At 42.9% G+C, this 20836-nt stretch overlaps 1 protein-coding gene across 1 annotated transcript; it reads left to right on the top strand.

Annotated features, from left to right (window-relative positions):
* Positions 1 to 2579: 2579 nt before the first annotated feature.
* ZSCAN9 (zinc finger and SCAN domain containing 9) lies at positions 2580 to 9852 on the top strand. Its single transcript, XM_023741407.1, has 5 exons — positions 2580 to 3188; positions 4279 to 4770; positions 4954 to 5101; positions 7190 to 7285; positions 8925 to 9852. The coding sequence occupies exons 1-5, from the start codon at positions 3138 to 3140 to the stop codon at positions 9536 to 9538; spliced, it is 1401 nt and encodes a 466-aa protein (XP_023597175.1). The 5' UTR covers positions 2580 to 3137; the 3' UTR covers positions 9539 to 9852.
* Positions 9853 to 20836: the final 10984 nt, after the last annotated feature.

Here is a 20836-nt window from a genome sequence, read left to right on the forward strand (position 1 = left end):
GATGTTTGCAGCTGTTTCTTCTCTTTTTGAGTTACGCCACATCAGCAAATGTAGGTCCCGAAAGCTTGACTCCATCCACATCATTAAGGTTGACTCTACTTCGAGGAGGCAGCTCTTCACTAGTTGTATTTTGAGTGCCTTCCAACCTGAGGGGCTCATCTTCCGGCACTATATCAAACAGTGTTTCGCTGCTATTCATAAGATTTTCACTGGCTAATTTTTTTTCAGAAGCAGACTGCCAGGTCTGTCTCCCTAGTCTGTCTTAGTCTGGAAGCTCAGCTGAAACCTGTCCACCATGGGTGACTCTGCTGGTGTTTGAATACCGGTGGCATAGCTTCCAGCATCACAGCAACAGGCAAGCCACCACAGTATGACAAATTGATAGACACATGGTAGGCATGAAAACCCAATCCAAATCCAAAGTAAACGTCTGTTGCATTGAAGAAAAGTTCTGTTCCCTCTATCATGGAGAGAGTACAATGTAATCAACTTGCCATCAGGTGGCAGGCTGTTCCCACTGGGATATTATGCAATAGCCCTATGGTGTGCGGTGTTGGTTGAGAGTCTTGAAAACTGGACTCTCTACAGTGGTGGTGTCTAGATTAGCCATCATGAAAGAAGGTCTTTTTTTTTCCCCTTTCTTCTCTCTCTCTTTTTTCGCCAATGCCACTATGTTCAAAAGCATCTTGAGCAAAGGTGAGATGGCTGAAAAAAGAGTTGCTGACATCCACAGGGCAAATAATTTTGCCTATTTGCTTATTGAAACCTTCTCATACAGGGAGTTGGTGATGATTCACATGGGACACAAGTATTTTTACACTTGGGACTCATTCTAAGAGGTCTGTTCACACACCAGTTTACCCAATCTTTTTGTGTTACCAACCCTCCAAATCTTTTTCTTCCTTTTTTTGTTTGAAGCTTAAGACATAATCTGCAGCAGAGCCAGTATCTCAATGTGCCTGCTTCTAGATTCAGGTAACCCAGCATTTCTTCTTGTCCCTCAGCAGAGTGGCTTTTTCAATATTTTCAATAGGGCTTCCCAGTTCTAAGTAAAAAATAATTCCTTCTGTTTCAGCATACTCATTAAGATACTGCTACAGGGAAATCTTCCCCCAAACAAACAGGTAGGGACCAGTCTTCCTCAGAGCACTTTAACTATAGGAAGTCAGATGTGCAGCTCACTTGATCCTAGGGTGGAGCCCACCTGAGTCCAATAGTCAAAATGTTTGACCTACTAACAAGCACTCATAAACTAGTTAGAGAGCCTAACCAAATGCCAGGGAGCCATTTGAGGTTTTGAACAAATATGAAAGCTGTGCTTATTTGTCACAGATAGGCATCCAAAATGGAAGAGAATTAACATATTTAACAGTCTATCAAATCCCAACAAAAGTTGAGCATCTACTCCCATTACATAGTTCATTCATAAAGTTTGTACTTCCAATATATATTTCACTCATGAAGTTGGCAAATGAGGTATTACTTGGTATGTTGGAGAAAATTATTAGAATTTTGAGCAAATTTTCTTCATGTTGGTGCTCTTAATGATGGCACACTTACTGGATATTTGGAAGAAGTTAAAGTAAACATGAAGCTTGAGTTTATTCAGTGCTCCCTGTTGGCTACATTGAGGAAATCAACTAAGGAAATTTTACCAAGTTACATTTTTTGGAGTTAAAGCTCATTATGGAACCTCAATAGCACACAAGATACTTTCTTACTGCTGTGATAAAATAAATAAATTAAAAACAAAAAACAAAACCTAGTTTAATCTATGCAATGCCACCATTCTGGTTGACATAATAAAATTGGTGAATGACTAACAGTACTTATGATTATGCTCTTTTATACCAAAAATTTAATCGGTTTTGGACTGATTTTGTATTATTACTAAAACTCAAGACAACTTTTGTAGCAAAAAAGAAAAGAAATAAAACACATGTCTGTCAATATCTAGGGACCTGGGTAAATAAATAAATGGTGGTACGGCGCTTGATGGACTATTATGCAGACACTAAATGAATTAGACCTATATGACCAATAAAAATGTCTAAGATATATGAAGTGAAAACATTAAATAAATGGGGAGGAAAAGCTAAATGTAACAGAACTTAATGCCATTTAATATTTGTGTCTGTGCGAGACAGAGAGAGAGACTGAGAAATGATACATGTAAATCCAAACTAACAGTGACAGTGGCTACCTTGGGGTAATGGACTAAGGAGGGACAGGATGGGATTTTACATTTTACTTCATTAATTTTGACATTCTCTGAAATTTTTTTAAACCATAAATCATGTATTAATTCTTATGTACTTCTAAAAATCAACATTTTCCATAGTTAACGGTCAATTCTTCATCAGTGTTTTCAGTTTAAAACCTGTAGGGGACCCACACTGGTATAAAATTCTGATGATATAATTCCATGCTTAAAAAGAATGATGCCCAGAAAAAAGAATCATGCTCTTGATGCCCAGGATATTAACCGTTGGTTCCCAGGTGAGAGAGGGGCAGGAGGTAGGAAATCGAGACCCGGAGTCCTAGACCGGCCCGGAAGTGCCTGCGCTCAGTCGGCTTGCGAGGATGGGATGGCGTCTTCCTGCCCCGGCCATTGTTCCCGCTGCTGCGCTCCTTCCAGCGCCGGGGCTAGAGGGCCTCCTCCCTCCTCGCCCTTTCCAGGTGTCGTGAGTCGGCCCCGATAACCGGGAAGGGTGACAAAGGGGTGTGGAAAGTGAACCTGAGCCCCGGGGAGGTCGGAGCAGGGGAGGGAGCGGGGGTCTGTGGACCACCGCCCGTCATCCCGGGGCTTTGGGGACATTGTGAGTGCTGCGAGGCAGAAGGGTCACCATGGTGAATAACGACAACAGGATTAGGACTTATGGGAGGAAACGGCTGTGGTCTGAGGAAATATCCTCGGGGGAGAAGAAGTTAAGGACAAATTTTTAAAAAACGACGTTTTGCAGCCCGCATCATGGAGAGCCAGTATACCCTCTTACCATTTGGTTCCAAAAGCAGCAAAGAGCATTGAACTGATTGATTTTCAGGTGCAGAATGTGACACTTCCTGATTCCGTTTCCTTTAGGTCAGTGAGTCGCAAACCTTAGAGTGCATACAAATCATTGGGGAACCTGTTAAAGATGCATATTCTGGGACTCTCGGTCCTCCCTCCTCCCCCCGGTTCAGTTTCGGTAGGTGTCTGCCACAGGGCTTGTCAAGCAGGAATTCAGCTGCTGATCTGTGCTTATTGACATTTTGAAGATACCCAGGCCTTCTGGGGCTCAGGCACTGCCTGAGTTTATGCAGAAGACGTCTTCCTTGGCTTCTGTGGTTTCTTATGACTGCCCTCACGAATAATTTGACTGTGGGCAACCCACTTAACTTCCCCTAGCCTCTATTTCTTATCTTGTGAAATAGTGATTCTACTAAAACCTCAGAGAGTGATTGTGAGGATTAAATGTGGTCTTGTATCTGAAAGCATTTTGTAGACTGTTGTACAATGGTGACTGGTTCAATTAGGAAGCAGCAGGGCGGTGTGGAAATCTCACAGGACCTAAGTTTTTCTCTCTGTAAATTTAGTGAAAGCAATATCAACCTTAAATCGTTGTTTTGAAGATTAAGAAAACTGAAGTAAAGACTTTAATAAAGGTTAGTTCATTCATTTAGTCAAGGTCATGAACGATATTTCTATTTATTCTTTTTCTTAGTTTGACTTTCATACACAAGTCCAAAATTTTTATCCAGACATTCTGAGTGATCTCTGCGGTCCCTTATTCATGGTCCATTTCCCCCATCAACTCTGTAAGGTATTATTACTATTTCTTTTTCACATAGAGAAACTGAGGTTAAAAGAAGGTAAGAAATTGGTACAAAGTCACACAATTCGTGAAAGCCAGAACCAGGATCAAACCCAGGTCTGGGTAACTTGAAACCCTATGCTCTTTGCACATTATGACCTTATATTTTCCATTATTCCCATCCTTAGTCACCAAAAAAAAGAAAAACCATTGCTGTAGAGTTGATTCCAACTCACAGTGACCCTATAGGACAGAGTAGGACTGCCCCATAGGGTTTCCAAGGCTGTCATCTTTACGGAAGCAGATGGCTAGAAGATTCAAACCACCAACCTTCGTGTTAGCAGCCGCACACTTAACCACTGCGCCACCAGGGTTCCTTATTGTCAGTGAAGAACTTTAAGGACTATGACAATTGCTTGTATTACCAGTTCCTATCATCAGCTATTGCCATTTTTCTATCTTAACAATGATTTTTACTCCTTAGGGAGGGAGGCTCCAAGGGTGTTTCTTGAAGCATAGTTCCAGCTGGAGGGTACCTTTTAAACTGTTCAGGATCAAGATGAGTACAGACTTGAAGGAGGTTTTGTCTCTGGATATTCAAGCTCCTGAGGTGTGGGACGGGCTTCCGAAAAGGAAAGTGGAGGCAGAAAGCCTCCAAAGACAGGAATCCAGACTGAAACGCAATAATCCACTGGCAAGAGAAATCTTCCGGAGGCGCTTTCGTCAGCTCTGCTACCAGGAGACTCCTGGGCCGAGGGAGGCCCTTATCCAACTCAGGGAACTTTGCTGCCAGTGGTTGAGGCCACATGTGAGCACAAAGGAGCAGATTTTGGAACTGCTGGTGCTGGAGCAGTTCCTGACTATCCTGCCTGAGGAGCTGCAGGGCTGGGTGAGGGAACATTGTCCAGAGAGTGGGGAAGAGGCTGTAACTCTGCTGGAGGATCTGGAGCGAGAGCTTGATGAATCACAACATGAGGTAGGAAGGGAGATTTGTTAGGGAAAAATGTATATGTGGGTCATCAAGGACCTTGTAGCCTCTGCTTTGTACCCACTTGACTTTGGTAATTAAATAAAACCTTGGTTCCAACTTCCTTCTTTCTGGGACATGTTTCTCTTCAGATAGTTATTCAGAAGTCAAATCTTGTCTCATTGTCCCCAGATGGTAGCCCACAGATGCAGACAAGAAGTCCTCTTCAAAGAGAGAGTACCTCTAGGAGAGCAGACATCACTGAGTCTTCAGTCCCAGCCCAAGGAGCGCCAGCTCACATGTGACCATGCTCAGGAGCCCCACCCTGTTGGAGAGACAGGTGAGGGACAGGATTTATCTAATGTTGAACATACCCACCTGATCAACAAAAACAAACCTAGAGTTGGGGAAATGAAATCGGAAGACTTTTTAGCAGGTACCAGCCAGGACAGATTACCCGATAAGCAACAGTGCATGGGTTTATTTGTGCTTATTTACTCATCTGTAGCACACAGTTTCACCTGTTTATCTTTGATGTGATGAAACCCATGTGAAATTGTGCACTACAGTTTAGTAAGTAAGCACATGTAAGTCTGTGCGTACCTTGCTTACTGGTTAACCTACCGCTGGCTAGCAGCAAGACACACAGCTTCCGAGTGGCAGTGTGCTCTTATTTGTCCCCCTCCCCCACTTGTAGTCCTCTCCATGAGTGTCATCCTGGACGTCTTCTGGCACATGGTATGTTAGAAGAGCTTTCGGGAAACACTGAGGCCAGCTTTAAAGAATGGGCTTTGAAGTTTGACAGACATAGGTTCAAATCATGGTTTCACCTCATGGAAGCTGCTTGTACTTGAGCAGGTTACTTAACCACTTGACCTCAGTTCCTTTATCTGCAAAATAAGTTTGATAATAGTATGTACTTTGGAAGGTTGTGAGCATCAAATAAAACAATTTATGAGAAGCGCTTGGCACTGTGCATGGCACCATGAATTCATGGTAGCTGTTCTAATCAAAAAACGCCAGTGCTCCCCTTACTGATTTGGGTTCACACTTGCAGTGAAAAGGTATGAGATATGCTTAGTAGGTAGCAGACTATGTGGGAGAATCCAGTGACTATCAGACCCTGCCATTTCCTTGTATGTAATCTTCTTAGTGGTGGGTGTGGCCACTCCTGTGAATATAGTACTGGGCACTTGGTGCAGAGTCAGCTGCCTTCACATTCTAGCTCTCCCTGCAGCAGTTGGCTCCAGCTTCTGCCTGCTTTCCCATTCATAATATCACAGCCTTTTATGACCTTTTGTTAACCTCTGACAATCAATATTAAGCAGAGTTCTGTTGTTTTCAATTTCACATTATCCCCATATGTATCAAAACACCACCTTCCCTGGCCTCCCTGCCTCCATCCTCTATTTCTCTCATCTGCTCTAGCAATCATCATGGATTTCTACCACTTGGAACACATCTCTTAATTTAAATTAAAATATAGTTGCTGAGTAAATCCTGTACACAGTGCAAACCTTTCTGTTGTTCTTGTGACTGCATCATATTAAAATTCTTTCTGGTTTCATTTTCCTCTTTTATGAGCATATTTCCAGTCTGTTCCTTTGTTTCTTTCTTTTTCCTCTTTCCATGAACTTGGACTTTTCATTTTCCAGCCATTTCCTTTCTTCCATCTTCCAAACTGCATCTGAAACCCTGCTTGTAATCTCCTTCAGGAAGCATATCTGAGTAAGTTCATGCACCCACCAGCAGTTCATCCATTTAGTTATTCATTCATTCAACAAATATTTATTAAGCATCTACTGTGGCCACAGGAGGATATCAAGAGGGCATGTACAGATCCAGGAGTTCTCCCTGTAGGACTATGACTGTGACAGAGGTGTGCTAAAAATTCAGGAAAAGCCAATATTGGGAATAGTAAGTCTTTAAGATTGCAAAGACCAAATTCAGGTTCTAGCCCTTAAACTTTCTAGCCAAGTAGCATTTAAAAAGTAATTTTATATTACTGAGTTTCAGTTTCTTTTAAATTTGTGCTGATTGTAAAAGTCCAAATCATACAGAAGTTTATATAGTAAAAGTGAAAGTTCTCCAAATTCAACTCCTCAGGGTCAATTTGCTCTGTATCTTTCCAGACTTTTTTCCATCTATAGAGAGCCTGTCTAGCTATATATCTATCTTCTTTTTTTCCCCTAGTTCTTTAAAGAGTTGGGATAATAACATCAAGGGGTTTTGTGGTGAGTCAGTTTGATAGTGTGCATGAAAGTGCTTTGTAAGCCATGGAAGGCTTTCTAAATGGTAGTTATTAACAGGTGGGAAATGTCTTAGATTTTGTATTCTACCTGATTCCCTTGTACATTACATATATAAATATGAAGTTTGGACAAAAGGGCAGTACTGATTTCACTTGTGATCCATCTCTACTCTGCAGAAAAATTTCTGTTTTCCAAACCTGTTGTGATATCCCAGCTGAAAGAAGGAGAACCATGGTCTAACAACAGAGGAGGCCTGAGAGATACCTATCCAGGTGCGTGAAGGATAATATAGTTAGTTAAATGTGGAGGAAAAAACCAGGTGTCTTGGTCAAAAGAAGGTGTTAGGGTTTTTTTTCCTTCGGATTTTCTGGGTTGCAAGGTGGAATCACACCTGGGGATCCTGAGGCATGCTAAGGATACTACAGCACCTCTCTAGTGTTAGACAATCTTGGTTTATTTCTCTCATTTCTCACTTTCAACTCCTCCATTTAAAGAAGGTCTGAGTGGGTTGGCTGAACACTGTCCAATACAGAGCAGTCCTATGGGGCAGCCTTTGCCTCAGGTGCCAATCCCTGGGCTGATCATTTGAGGCCATAGTAGTAGGATTGGTTTCAATGCTTTCCTTTTCATTCATTCATCCAACAAATATCTACTGAGCAACTACTATGTGCCAGGCACAATTCTCAGGGAATAAAACAGAAAGATCTCTGCTCTCATGGAGATTGTAGCAAGGGGGGACAAATAATAGACATAAAAATAAGGATATTGCATAGTATGTTAGAAAGTTAAAATATAGCAGGATAAGGGAGATTAAGAGTGCTATGATAGGGCAAGTGGATTTCAGTATTAAATAAACTTAAGATAGATCTCATTGAGAAGGTAAGAGTTGAGCAAAGACTTTGAGCTTTGCTGTCATCTGAGGTGAGAGATTTCCAGGACAAAGGAAGTGCTAGAGAAAAGGTCCTCTGGTGGACATGCATCTGAGAAGGTTGTAGATTAAAACACCGAGAAAAGTAGAAGCTTAATACTTGCTCCATAAAGGAATGAACACATGAGGTCACTTTCCTTGGAGGCTTTCATGGATTGAATTGTGTCCCCTAAAAATATCTGTCAACTTGACTAGTCATGATTTCCAGTGTTGTATGATTGTCTACCATTTTATCATCTGATATGATTTCCTTATGTGTTGTAAACTCTATCACTATGATGTAATAAGATGGATTAGCAGCAGTTATACTGATGTGGTCTACAAGATTAGATGTCTTAAGCCAATCTCTTTTGAGATATAAATGAGAGACGTGAGCAGAGACACATGGGAACCTCATACCACCAAGAAAGCAGTGCTGGGAGCAGAGCATGTCCTTGGGACCTTGATGTTCCTGTGCTGAGATGCTCGCAAACCAAGGGAAGACTGATGCATCACAAGTACCTTTCTCCAGCTGACAGAGAGAGAAAGCCTTCCTCTGAAGCTGATGCCTTGAATTTGGACTTGTAGCCTACTAGACTGTGAGAGAATAAATTTCTCTTTGTTAAAGCCATCCAGTTGTATTTCTGTTATAGCAGCACTAGATGACTAAGACAGAGGCTCTGTACCTCAGAAGGGGGAAGAAGCTCCAAGGGAAAACTCCAGAGAAGTCACCCTGACAATGACCCTTCCCTCCTCATGAAAAAGTATGAAATGATCTCTCCAGGACCAGTCCATATGGGGATAGACTGAGCTATATTTTGCCAAAGAGGGCAAACTTCCCTTGTTACCTAGAGGAAGGTGTTACCACACTGACCCTTCTATTTCTAACCTCTTCCCTATTTTATGATGTCAAGCTGTAAGCATTTTTGTATTTCTGTGAATGTAATGACCCTCCTGTAGGCTCAGGGAACAAGTGACATTTACCTAGTCTATTTTTGTTTCAGGTGGAGTGACCAAGACTGAGGACAGAGAGTTGATGCTAAGGAAAGACTGTTCTGAGATACTGGAACCACATGGGAAAATTTTTCATGGACAGAATGGGCTATCATACCAGGGTCCCCGACATGGAGAAGCTGGTAAACATAAGAGTCAAATAGAGAGAAAATGGGGAAACACCTTGGGAGATGGACAACACAAATGTGATGAATGTGGAAGGAGCTTTGCTCAGAGCTCAGGTCTCATTCGACATCAAAGAATTCACACTGGAGAAAGACCCTATGAATGTAATGAGTGTGGGAAAACCTTCAGTAGGAGTTCTGGTCTTTTTAATCATCGGGGAATCCACAATATGCAAAAACGGTACCACTGTAAGGAGTGTGGGAAGGCCTTCAGTCAGAGTGCAGGCCTTATCCAGCATCAGAGAATCCACAAAGGAGAGAAGCCCTATCACTGCAGCCAGTGTGATAAGAGCTACAGTCGGCGTTCATTCCTCATTGAGCATCAGAGAAGCCACACAGGGGAGCGACCTCACCAGTGCAATGAATGTGGGAAAAGCTTTAATCGTCACTGCAACCTCATTCGCCATCAGAAGATCCACACGTTGGCTCAGCTGGTCTAGCTCCTGCCATACGCAGATGTTTCCAGATTACACACCAAGTTGTGTGGGGCAGGATAAGACTAGAAAATTTCTCTTTCTTCCTGTCTGCACTAAATGAATGTGTTTTGGAACACATTTAGCAAGTGGCCTGGGACATTCTAGGAAGAAGCCTTGGGTTTTTGAGGCTGCTCTTTCCTTTTCTTCCTTTCGCTGTTGTTAACTGTCCCTTCCCCTGTTACTTATTCTCTTTGAGATGGCTGCCAAACCCTCCTACTAATGTAATAAACATTGCTGCTGTAGCCAATATGCCTGAAAAATCTGTGTCTGTGTTTAATTTCTAAAGATCACATAGAGCTCTGCCAATATTTTATAATAATTGAGTCTTTGGTGTTCCCCGTGACCAGTGCCTACACTGTAAACACCTTTTCCACCTTAACGGCTTCCCTATGATTCCTACACATCTCTCCCTTGGAATAGTGACCAGCATTGGCTTGGTGCTTTGCTTTGTGCCGACTGATTCCATTTACTTAACCTCAGTAGGTCTCACAATAATGGAAATTAATATTACCATTATCCCATTTTACAAATAAAGAATCTAAGATTCAGGAAGACTCCCTTAGTGCTTTTCCATCACATGTTCAGTGTTATGAAAACTCACTTGTATCCTGAGTACAGGGACATCATCCAGATAAGATGCCGTAAATCTTATTTTATCCTTCCGCTGCTTGACCTAAGTCTGGAGGAAATTTATTTTCCTCCTGTATAGATTATTGGGAAAATTTCCTACAGTTTCAAGAATGTTTTAGCAAAAGCTCAGAGACGAGTTATGTAGGCTTGCATGTTCTGTCCCCAAAGGAAGCTTTTCCAGCTGAAATTTCCTCATGAGGAGAAATCTCTTGTATCTGGGACTAAAACAGACTTGAGGTTTATGTACAGTCCTTAAAATTTCCCATGTTCCAAAAGCCCTCTTTTCCTCTTCTCCATTTTTCCCCTCATGATTTTCCCCACCAAAGCTGTAGCCCGATTTCTGCCCTTTAACTGGCTTGACTTGTGTGGAGAGTTCTCAAGAAATGGAAGTGAAAGCAGGGAAATCCTGCAGTTCCCTAGAGATGACCGTGTGCATTCACAGTTTAAGCTTTGTACTGTTTTTCAGTAACTCCTGAATATGTGTTTGAACCAGGGATTATACAATTTAACTCTTTTATGGGAAATTTCAAACAAACAGTTAAGAGCCCTTCCTAGGGTCAGAAAAAACCCCAAAGTCTCCTCAAAAACTACCCCCGCAAAAGGGTATGAAGTAAATTGCATTACACTGGCCTGAAAAAGGGGTTGAAGTTAATTGGATTACACTGTGGAGCTATTCATGCCCTAAGTCATCATCAAAAACAATAAATTTATCAGCCACCAATTAGTGGAACCTACCAGCTGGATGTAAAACCAACAGAGGCAGACAGTTTAACAGAGATCAGGAAAAGAGACAGTCAAATATAGCCCTGCCAAAGCGAATGTTATCTCATGATGACTGTGTGCAGGTCGCTGTACCTCTATGAGGCTTTGCTGGGCTCAGCTGGGCTGGTTCCCAAGCTGCCATTAAATTCAGATCTTCTCCAGTGGTTTTTCTCATTCAGGGAGGCAGGCTAGGGGACCAGCATTATTTGGGCAGTTTGTTCTAGAATTATTTGGGCACAAATTCAAGAAGGCTAGTGGAAACACATCATGCCTCTGCAATGTCTGTTTCAGAACTAGCACACTATTGCTTTCGCTTGCATTCCATTGGCCAAAGTAGGTCACAAGGCCAAACTCAAAGTCAATGAGGCAGGAATGTAGCTACTCCCATAAGAGGCAGGTCCTCATTGCTGATGGGTAGAACTGGGGGGTAGGAGGGGGGCAACCAGAAGAGGGAGGATGGTTAAAGGTCTTAATGCTTTTTTAGGTCATATCTGTCTTAGGCTGGGTTCTCTAGAGAAGCAAAACCAGTAAAGTGTTGTGATGATTAAGATTGTGTGTCAACTTGGCTGGGCTATAATTCTCACTGTTTATATGTGATCACTCTCGTAATTGAATATTCTGTAAGTAGTCAATAAGATGAAAGGGAGTTTCCTTGGGGGTGTGGCCTGTATCTGAATATAAGCAGACATTCTGGCTTTTTGCTCACTCTGGATCCTGCGGCTGCCTCCTATCATCTCACCTCCAGTTCTTGGGACTTGAGCTGTCAGCTTACCTGGCGAACTTGGGATTTGTCGATCTTCACAGCCTGTAGGTGGAGCCCTGCTCTCTGACCTGCCAATTTTGGGTTCACCAGCCCCTGCAGCTACATGAATCAGAAGAAACCTTGCGATCTTGTCTGTTGATCTTGGAATTCATCGACCTTCACAGCCTGTGAGTAGGAGCCCTACTCTCCGACCTGCCAATCTTGGGCTTGCCAGCTTCTGCAGCTGCATGAATTGGGAGAGGCCTCTACCCTGATCCATGGACTTGGGACGTTCTAGCTTCTACAATCATGCGAGCTGTTTCCCTAATATAAATTTCTCTATATATATATTAATATGTGTCTTAGGCTGAGTTCTCTAGAGAAGCAAAACCAGTAAAGTGTATAAATATATGTATGTATAGATATATCAAGGAAACAGCTCACGTGATTGTAGAGGCTAGAACGTCTGTGGATCAGGGTAGAGGCCTCTCCCACGTCACGCAGCCACAGAAGCTGGCAAGCCCAAGATCGGCAGGTCAGAGAGCAGGGCTCCTGCTCACAGGCTGTGCAGATCGATGAATCTCAAGTTTGGCAGATAAGCTGACAGCTCAAGTCCCAAGAACCAGAGATGAGGTGACAGGAGGCAGCTGCAGGATCCAGAGAGAGCAAAAAGCCAGAACGTCTGCTTGTATTCAGATGTGGGCCACACTCCCAAGGAGACTCCCTTTCATCTGATTGGCTACTCACAGTGTATTCAATCATGGGAGTGATCACATTAAAATACTGAGAATCATGGCCCAGCCAAGCTGACACACAGTCTTAACCATCACAGTCCACCCCTTGTCAACTTAGAACCTGTACACATCTCCCCAAACCATACATAATCTCTGAATAAAGACAATTACAAAGTCATACTTGCACCTAACCTAATACAACTAACATGCGTGCAACCGAAAACCCACTAACCCCATTTACATTTTATGTCTTATAACTGAAGAAAACAAAAATATTTGATGCATACATATAAAGCAGAAATATAACAATTACAGTCCTCGTTTCTGCAACTGGCCATATGGCCGTAACTAGTATTTAGAACTACCTTCTTCCACCACCCATTCCGTATTCCCTTTGCCTCAGCAAGCACCTCAGCTGTTCGTGGTTCTTTGCCTGGCGGGGTGACGCAAACCTTCATTCCTGAAGGGTCTGGACCATTAGTAGTCACGTCAGAATTGAGTTGCTGTAGTTTTCTATTGACCTTAACCACATGGTATGGTAGTACTAAGAGATGCCCTAAGGGATCTCCTGCATTCCAGACATACTCTTCTTTACCTCCATTATGTAATATCAGTCCAATTTTTTCTTGGTAATCAGAATCAATCACATCAGCCAGTATGGCAGCTCCCTTATTTGCCTGTTAATCCAGAGGCATAAGGAGCCCAAAGTGGCCAGGGGGCATTCTTAGCTTCCAGTTCAGCAGAATCAGTGATGTGTCTCCAGATGAGAGTATTCCTTTCTTTGGAACTAAGACTTCTAGACCTGCAGAGCATAAGGTTGAGGGGACAGGAAGCAAAAATTTTGCGAGTGGGTCACTAGGGGTAATAGTGAGTGGTGCGACTCCCATTTCCACCTCTAGATTCCTGGACGCATCTGGTCATGGGATATACAGCACCATATATTGGACGCTGGTTTAGAACATATACAGCCTCCTGGAGAACATTGCCCCAACCCTACCAGGTATTGCCTCCTAGTTGGTGCCGTAATTGTGTCTTTAGGAGGTCATTCTATCTTTCTGTCAAGCCAGCTGCTTCAGGATGATGGGGAACATGGTAAAACCGGTGAATTCCATGAGCATGGGCCCACTGCCACACTTCATTTGCTGTAAGGTGAGTCCCTTGATCTGAGGCAATGCTGTGTGGGGTAACATGATGGTCGATAAGGCATTCTATAAGTCCATGGATGGTAGTTTTGGCAGAAGCATTGCATGTAGGGAAGGCAAATCCGTATCCAGAGTAAGTGTCTATTCCAGTAAGAAAAAAAAGCTGCCATTTCCATGATGGAAGTTGTCCAATGTCATCAACTTGCCACAGGTTGCTGGCTGATCACTTTAAGGGATGGTGCCATATTGAGGACTCAGTGTTGGTCTCTGCTGCTGGCAGATTGGCCACTCAGCAGTGGCTGTAGCCAAGTCAGCCTTGATGAGTGGAAATCTATGTTGCTGGGCCCATGCATAACCTCCATCCCTGCCACCATAGCCATTTTGTTCATGAGCCTGTTGAACAATGATTGGAGTAGCTGGGGAAAGAGGATGAGTGGTTTCCACAGAACGCATCATCCTATCCACTTGATTGTTAAAATCCTCCTCTGCTGAGGTCACCCTTTGGCAAGCATTTACACAAGACACAAATATCTTCACTTCTTTGGCCTGTTTAGAGAAGTCTATGCACATACCTCTTCCCCATAAATCCTTGTATCCAATTTTCCAATCATGTTCATTCCAAGTCCCTGCCCATTCAGCCAAACCATTGGCCACAGGCCATCAATCAGTACAATCGCACATCTGGCCATTTCTCCTTCCAAGCAAAGTGAACAACCAGGTGCACTGCTCGAATTTCTGCCCATTGGGAGATCTTCCTTCACCATTATCCTTCAGGGAGTTCCCAGAAAGGGGCTGTAGTGCTGGCACAGTCCAGGTTTGAGTGGTGCCAGCATATCATGCAGAACCATCTGCAGGGGTTTTCTTTTCTTCGGTCAACTCATCATAAGGAACTCCCCATGAAGCCATAGATGCTGACTGGGAGATGGAAGGTAATATGACAGGAGTGGAGACCATGGGCATTTGCGCCACTTCCTCATGCAAATTGCTTGTGCCTTCAGGTCCTACTTGGACCTAATCTCGTATATACCACTTCCATTTAATGATGGAGTGCTGCTGTGCAAGTCCAAATTTATGACTCTGTGGGTCAGACAACACCCAGTTCATGATGGGCAGCTCAGGCAGCATGGTGACTTGGTGTCCCATGGTTAAGCATTCAGTCTCTACCAAGGCCCAGTAACAAGACAAAAGCTGCCTCTCAAAAGGAGAGTAGTTATCTGCAGAGGATGGCAGTTCCCTGCTCCAAAATCTCAAGGGTATGCACTATGATTCACCAATAGGGGCCTGCCAAAGACTCCAAACAGCATCTCTATCTGCCACTGACACTTCAAGCACCATTGGATAGGCTGGATCATATGGCCCAAGTGGCAGAGCAGCTTGCACAGCAGCCTGAACCTGTTGCAGAGCTTTCTCTTGTTCTGGGCCCCACTCAAAACTAGCAGCTTTTCAAGTCACTTGATAAATAGGCCGGAGTAGCACACCCAAATAAGGAATATGCTGCCTCCAAAATTCAAAGAGGCCCACTAGGGGTTGTGCCTCCTTTTCGGTTGTGTGAGGAGCCAGATGCAATAACTTTTCCTTCATTTTAGAAGGAATATCTCGACATGACCCACACCAGTGGACCCCTAGAAATTTCACTGAGGTGGAAGGTGCCTGAATTTTTGTGGGATTAATTTCCCACCCTCTAGCACACAAATGTTTTACCAATAAGTCCAGAGTCATTGATACTTCTTCCTTACTGGGTCCAGTCAACATAATGTCATCAGTGCAGTGGACTAGTGTGACGTCTTGTGGAAGGGAAAGGCAATCAAGGTCGCTGCAGACTACATTATGACATAGGGCTGGAGAGTTGATGTAGCCAAAATAGGCAACTGAAAGTGTATTGCTGGCCTTGCCAGCTAAAGGCAAACTGCTTCTGATGGTCCTTTGAAGCAGGTATGGAGAAAAAGGCATTAGCCAGACCAACAGCTGCACACCAGGTACAAGGAGATGTATTAATTTGTTCAAGCAATGAGACTACATCTGGAACAGCAGTTTCAATTAGAGTCATCACTTAGTTAAGTTTTCAGTAATCCGTTGTCATTCTCCAAGATCCATCTGTTTTTTGCACAGGCCAAATAGGTGAGTTGAATGGGGATGTGGTGTGAATCACATCCCCGCATCCTTCAAGTCCTTGATGGTGGCAGTAATTTCTGCAATCCCTCCAGGAATGTAGTATGGCTTTTGGTTTACTATTTTCCTAGTTAGGGGCAGTTCTAAAGGCTTCCAGTTGGCTTTTCCTACCATAATAGCCCTTACTCTATTTGTCAGGGATCCAATGTGGGGGTTCTGCCAGTTACTGAATGTATCTATTCCACTTATGCATTCTGAAACGGTGGATATCACTACAGGATGGGTTTGGGGACCCACTGGACCTACTGTGAGATGGACGTGAGCCAAGACTCCATTAATAACCTGACCTCCATATGTCCCCACTCTGACTGGTGGGCCATAGTGATGTTTTGGGTCTCCTGGAATTAGTGTCAGTTCACAGCCAGTATTCAGTAATCCCTGAAAAGTCTAATTATTTCCTTTCCCCAGTGAACAGTCACTCTCATAAAAGGCCGTAGATTCCTTTAGGGAAGGCTGGGAGAAAGATTAACAGTATAAGTTTTCGCAGTGTATTGGAGTTCTTCCTCAAGGTGACCTATTCTCCCCTTCAATCAAGGTGTTTTGGATCTGTAAACTCTCTCAAGTCTGGGAATTAAGGAGCCATGACTCTCTATTCTGGCAATTTGAGTTAGACTACTGTTCACTTGACCTAGAATTCATCTACTTGTACAGATCAAATAAATATTTAGTAGATTTCCTATCTATTTCACTCCTAGGGACACCATGACTAAGTAGCCAATGCCGTAAGTCCATATGAGTCAGAATATTCTGATTACTGATTTGACTTTGCTGTCCATTATGGTAACCACGCTCACCTTGTCTTTGTTGACTGAGTGCCGCCACTTGGCCTCTACCACCACAGGCTCTAATCAACCCCATTGTAGTTAGGTGTCTTAATTCAGTTAGGGCAGTTCCCATTGTCAAATCTGACTTACATAAAAAGCAATCACAGCACTCTTTAAGGATGCTGAGGCTCCCTTCGCAAATTTGTTCCTCACCATTGTGGTAAAAAGTGTGTCCTCTGGGCACTCCATGTGTGGGTATATGGGTCTAACTTGATAAATCCACTCTAGCATGCCAATTTCCCTAAGCCTTTGGATATCTTCTTCTACAGTGTACCAAGGCAGGTCTGGTATTTCAATTTGGTTTAGTGTAGGCCACCGAGCAATACATGCTTCAGCAATCCAACCAAATAAACTATTAGATCCTTTCCTAAGTTCTCTAGCTGGAACATTGAGTGAAGAATCTGTGTTTAGTGAGCCCATATCAATAAACTCAGACTGATCCATGTTTATGTTCCTTGCACCATTATCACACACTCTTAATAGCCGTTCCTACACATATTCCACAGGTTTTTGTTTGTACATATTAGAAACATCAAGCAGTTCTTTTGGAGTGTAGCACATCTCCTCCTGGGTCACACTTTGTACTTCACCTTTTGGGGCTTGCTGGGACTTAAGTCTAGTTATAGATTTGGAAGCCAAAATCGGTGGGGAAATGTTTTTAGAACATTCAGCATTGTCTTGTAAGGCATCTGCCTTAGGCGATGCTCCAGGCAATGACTCAGACAAAGACGCTTTAGATGCAGCTAGGTTAATCTCATTAGATGGGAATGGAGGGGCTAATGGTTCTGTTGGCAGGAGTCATTCAATGGAATTCAGGGTTTCAGTGTCTCCAGCTTCCTGATTATCTGCCCGTATGTCCCCATATCAGGTTTCAGGATCCCATTTCTTGCCAATCTATACTCTCACTTTAACTTCAGACACCTCTCGAGATAGGCAGTTGAGTTGGCGTTGTAATTCGGCCACTCTTACAATAAGACTCTGGATTTGGTTTTTGGCAATATTAGCTCTGTTACTACAAGAAATAAGGCTTTCTTTCAAGGCACAAGTGGAAACTTTGAGATCGTTTATGTGGTACTTGAGCTTTGACTCTGAAGCCCTGAGCGCATCCCTTTCTTTCACCAGTTTGTCTAGCAAAAGTAGGACCAACTATCTAGCTTCCGTATACTTCTCATTATGACAAAATTGTAGAAAGGTATATCCATGCAATCACCCAGAGCCTCATCTTTCTCCAATACCTAATCTATTGGTGGTGATATTTTGCGTGTTTGAATTGCCACCTCATGCCATGGATTAGCAGTGCCTTCTTTACTAATGGAAGCAGAGTCATCAACATCTTTAAGACTAACCAGACCTCAGAACCAATGTAGAAAATTCACCCTTACAATTTTGTTTCTCTAGAACCACTCTCAGCACCAAATGTCTTAGGCTGGGTTCTCTAGAGAAGCAAAGCCAGTAAAGCGTACATACATATATAGAGAGAGAGGGAGAGAGAGATTTATATCAAGGAAATGGCTCATGCAGTTTTTAGTTGGTAGGACAGCAAAGAGGATTCTCCTGGTTCACGTAGCCAGGGGCTGATGAACCCAAGATCGGCAGGCCAGAAAGCAGGGCTGTAGCAGACTGTGAAGATCACGAATCTCAAGATGGGCAGGCAAGCTGCTAGCTCAAGTCCTAAGAACTGGAGGTCAGACGAACAGGAGCCAGCTGCAGGATCTAGAACAACCAAAAGCCCCGGCAAGGCGAGCAGGAAGGAACTAGGTGGAGGTGGGCTAGAGAGATGAAGGCTGCCACAAGTCCCGTCCCTGACAGTACCACTCAGCAGATTCCATCATGGGTGTGTGGGGTGGGGCAGGGGGTGATCATGTATCAGATTTCAACAGGGAAGTAATCACAACATTATACAACTGCCAAAAACACTGAGAATCATGGCCCAGGCAAGTTGATACACAATTTTAACCATCATAATATCTAAAACTATGGTTGTTTTCAGTATGGAAATCATGCAATGCATTTTTTTATTGTGCTTTAGGTGAATGTTTACAGAGCAAATTACTCATAAAACAATTAATACACATATTGTTTTGTGACATTGGTTGCCAACAGCACAAAATGTCAACACTCTCCCCTTCTCCACCTTGGGTTCCCCATATCCATTAGTCCAGCTTTCCTGTCTCCTCCTGCCTTCTTGTCCTTGCCCCTGGGCTAGGTATGCCCATTTGGTCTCCTATACATGATTGAGCTTTGTGTGTTATTGTTTGTTTTATAAAACCAAAACCAAAACCAAACCTGATGCCATAAAGTCGATTCTGACTCATAGTGACCCTATAGGACAGAGTAGAACAGCTCCCATAGGGTTTCCAAGGAGCTGCTGGTGAATTTGAACTGCTGAGCTTTTGGTTAGCAGCCAGGCTCTTAACCACTGAGCAACCAGGTTTGTTTTATAGGCCTGTCTAATCTTTGGAAACCCTGGTGGTGTAGTGGTTAAGAGCTATGGCTGCTAACCAAAAAGTCAGCAGTTTGAATCCACCGGGTGCTCCTTGGAAACCCTATGGGGCAGTTTTACTCTGTCCTATAGGGTTGCTATGAGTCAGAATTGACTCAACGGCAATGAGTTTGTTTGTTTTCTTGGTCTAATTTTTGACTGAAGGATAAACTACAGGAGTGACTTCAGTACTAGGTTAAAAGGGTGTCTGGTGGCCATACTCTCGGGATTTCTCCAGTCTCTGTCAGACCAGTAAGTCCGGTCTTTTTCGTGTATGTTTCAATTTTGCTCTACACTTTTCTCCCCCTCTGTCCAGACCCTCTATTGTGATCCCTGTCAGAGCAGTTGGTGGTGGTAGCCGGGCACCTTCTAGTTGTATTGGACTCAGTCTGGTGGAGACTGTGGTAGTTGTGGTCCATTAGTCCTTTGGACTAATCTTTCCCTTGTGTCTTTGGTTTTCTTCATTTTCCCTTGCTCCAAACAGGGTGGGACCAGTAGATGTGTCTTAGATGGCTGTTCACAAGCATTTAAGACCCCAGACACTACTCACCAAAGTAGGGTGTAGAACATTTTCTTCATAAACTATGTTATGCCAATGAGCTAGATGTCCCCTGAGACTATGGTCCTCATGGCCCTCAGCCCAGCAATTCAGTCCCTCAGGGAGTTTGGATGTGTCTATGAATTTCTATGACTTTGCCTTGGTCAAGTTGTGCCGACTTCCCCAGTACTGTGTACTGTCTTACCCTTCACCAAAGCTCACCAAACACTAACTAGATAGTAGTACCACTTATCTTCTATCTAGTTAGTGTTTTTCCCTCCCCACGCCTCCCCTACATCGTAACCATCAAAGATTGTTTCTTTCTGTGTGTAAACCTTTTCATGAGTTTTTATAATAGTGGTCTCATACACTATTTGTCCTTTTGTGATTGACTTATTTTACTCAGCATAATGCCCTCCATATTCATCCATGTTATGAAATGTTCCACAGATTCATCATTGTTCTTTACTGCTGTGTAGTATTCCATTGTGTGGATGTACCATAGTTTGTTTATCCATTCTTCTCTTGATGAGCACTTAGGTTGTTTCCAGCTTTTTGCTATTTTGAATAATGCTGCAGTGAACAAGGGTGTGCATGTGTCTATTCGTGTGATGGCTCTTATATCTCTAGGATATATTCCTAGGAGTAGGTAGGATTACTGGATTGTATGGTGTTTCTGTTTCTAGCTTTTTAAGTAAGTGCCATATCATTTATGTATTTTGGATCCCTGTCATTGGGTGTGTAGATATTTATTGTTGGTTATGTCCTCCTGATGTATTGTCCCTTTAATCATTATATACTTTCCTTCCTTGTCTTTTATGGTAGATTTTGTAGTAAAGTCTATTTTATCTGTGATTAGTATTTCTACTTCTGCTCTTTTTTGGTTGCTGTTTGTTTGATATATTTTTCCATCCTTTTATTTTTAATATATTTATGTCTTTTTTTCTAAGGTGTGTCTCTTGTAGACACTATATTGATGGGTCCTGTTTTTTTCATCCATTCTGTCACTCTTTGTCTATGGGTGTATTTAAGCCATTGATGTTTAGTGTGATTATCGGTAGGTGTGAGTTTATTGCTGTCATTTTGTAGTGCTTTTTTTTTTGTGTGGTGCTGATGTTTTCTTTGTTCATCTTACTCTCCTGTGCTGAGTTTCTTTTGTTTGTGGGTTTTCTTTTCATTTCTTTTGTTTTTGCAGATTTTGTGTTTACTGAGACTTTATGTTTTTCTTCTTTATTTTGA

This window comes from Trichechus manatus, unplaced genomic scaffold, assembly GCF_000243295.1.
Source record: "Trichechus manatus latirostris isolate Lorelei unplaced genomic scaffold, TriManLat1.0 scaffold00180, whole genome shotgun sequence".
Lineage (NCBI taxonomy): Eukaryota > Metazoa > Chordata > Mammalia > Sirenia > Trichechidae > Trichechus > Trichechus manatus.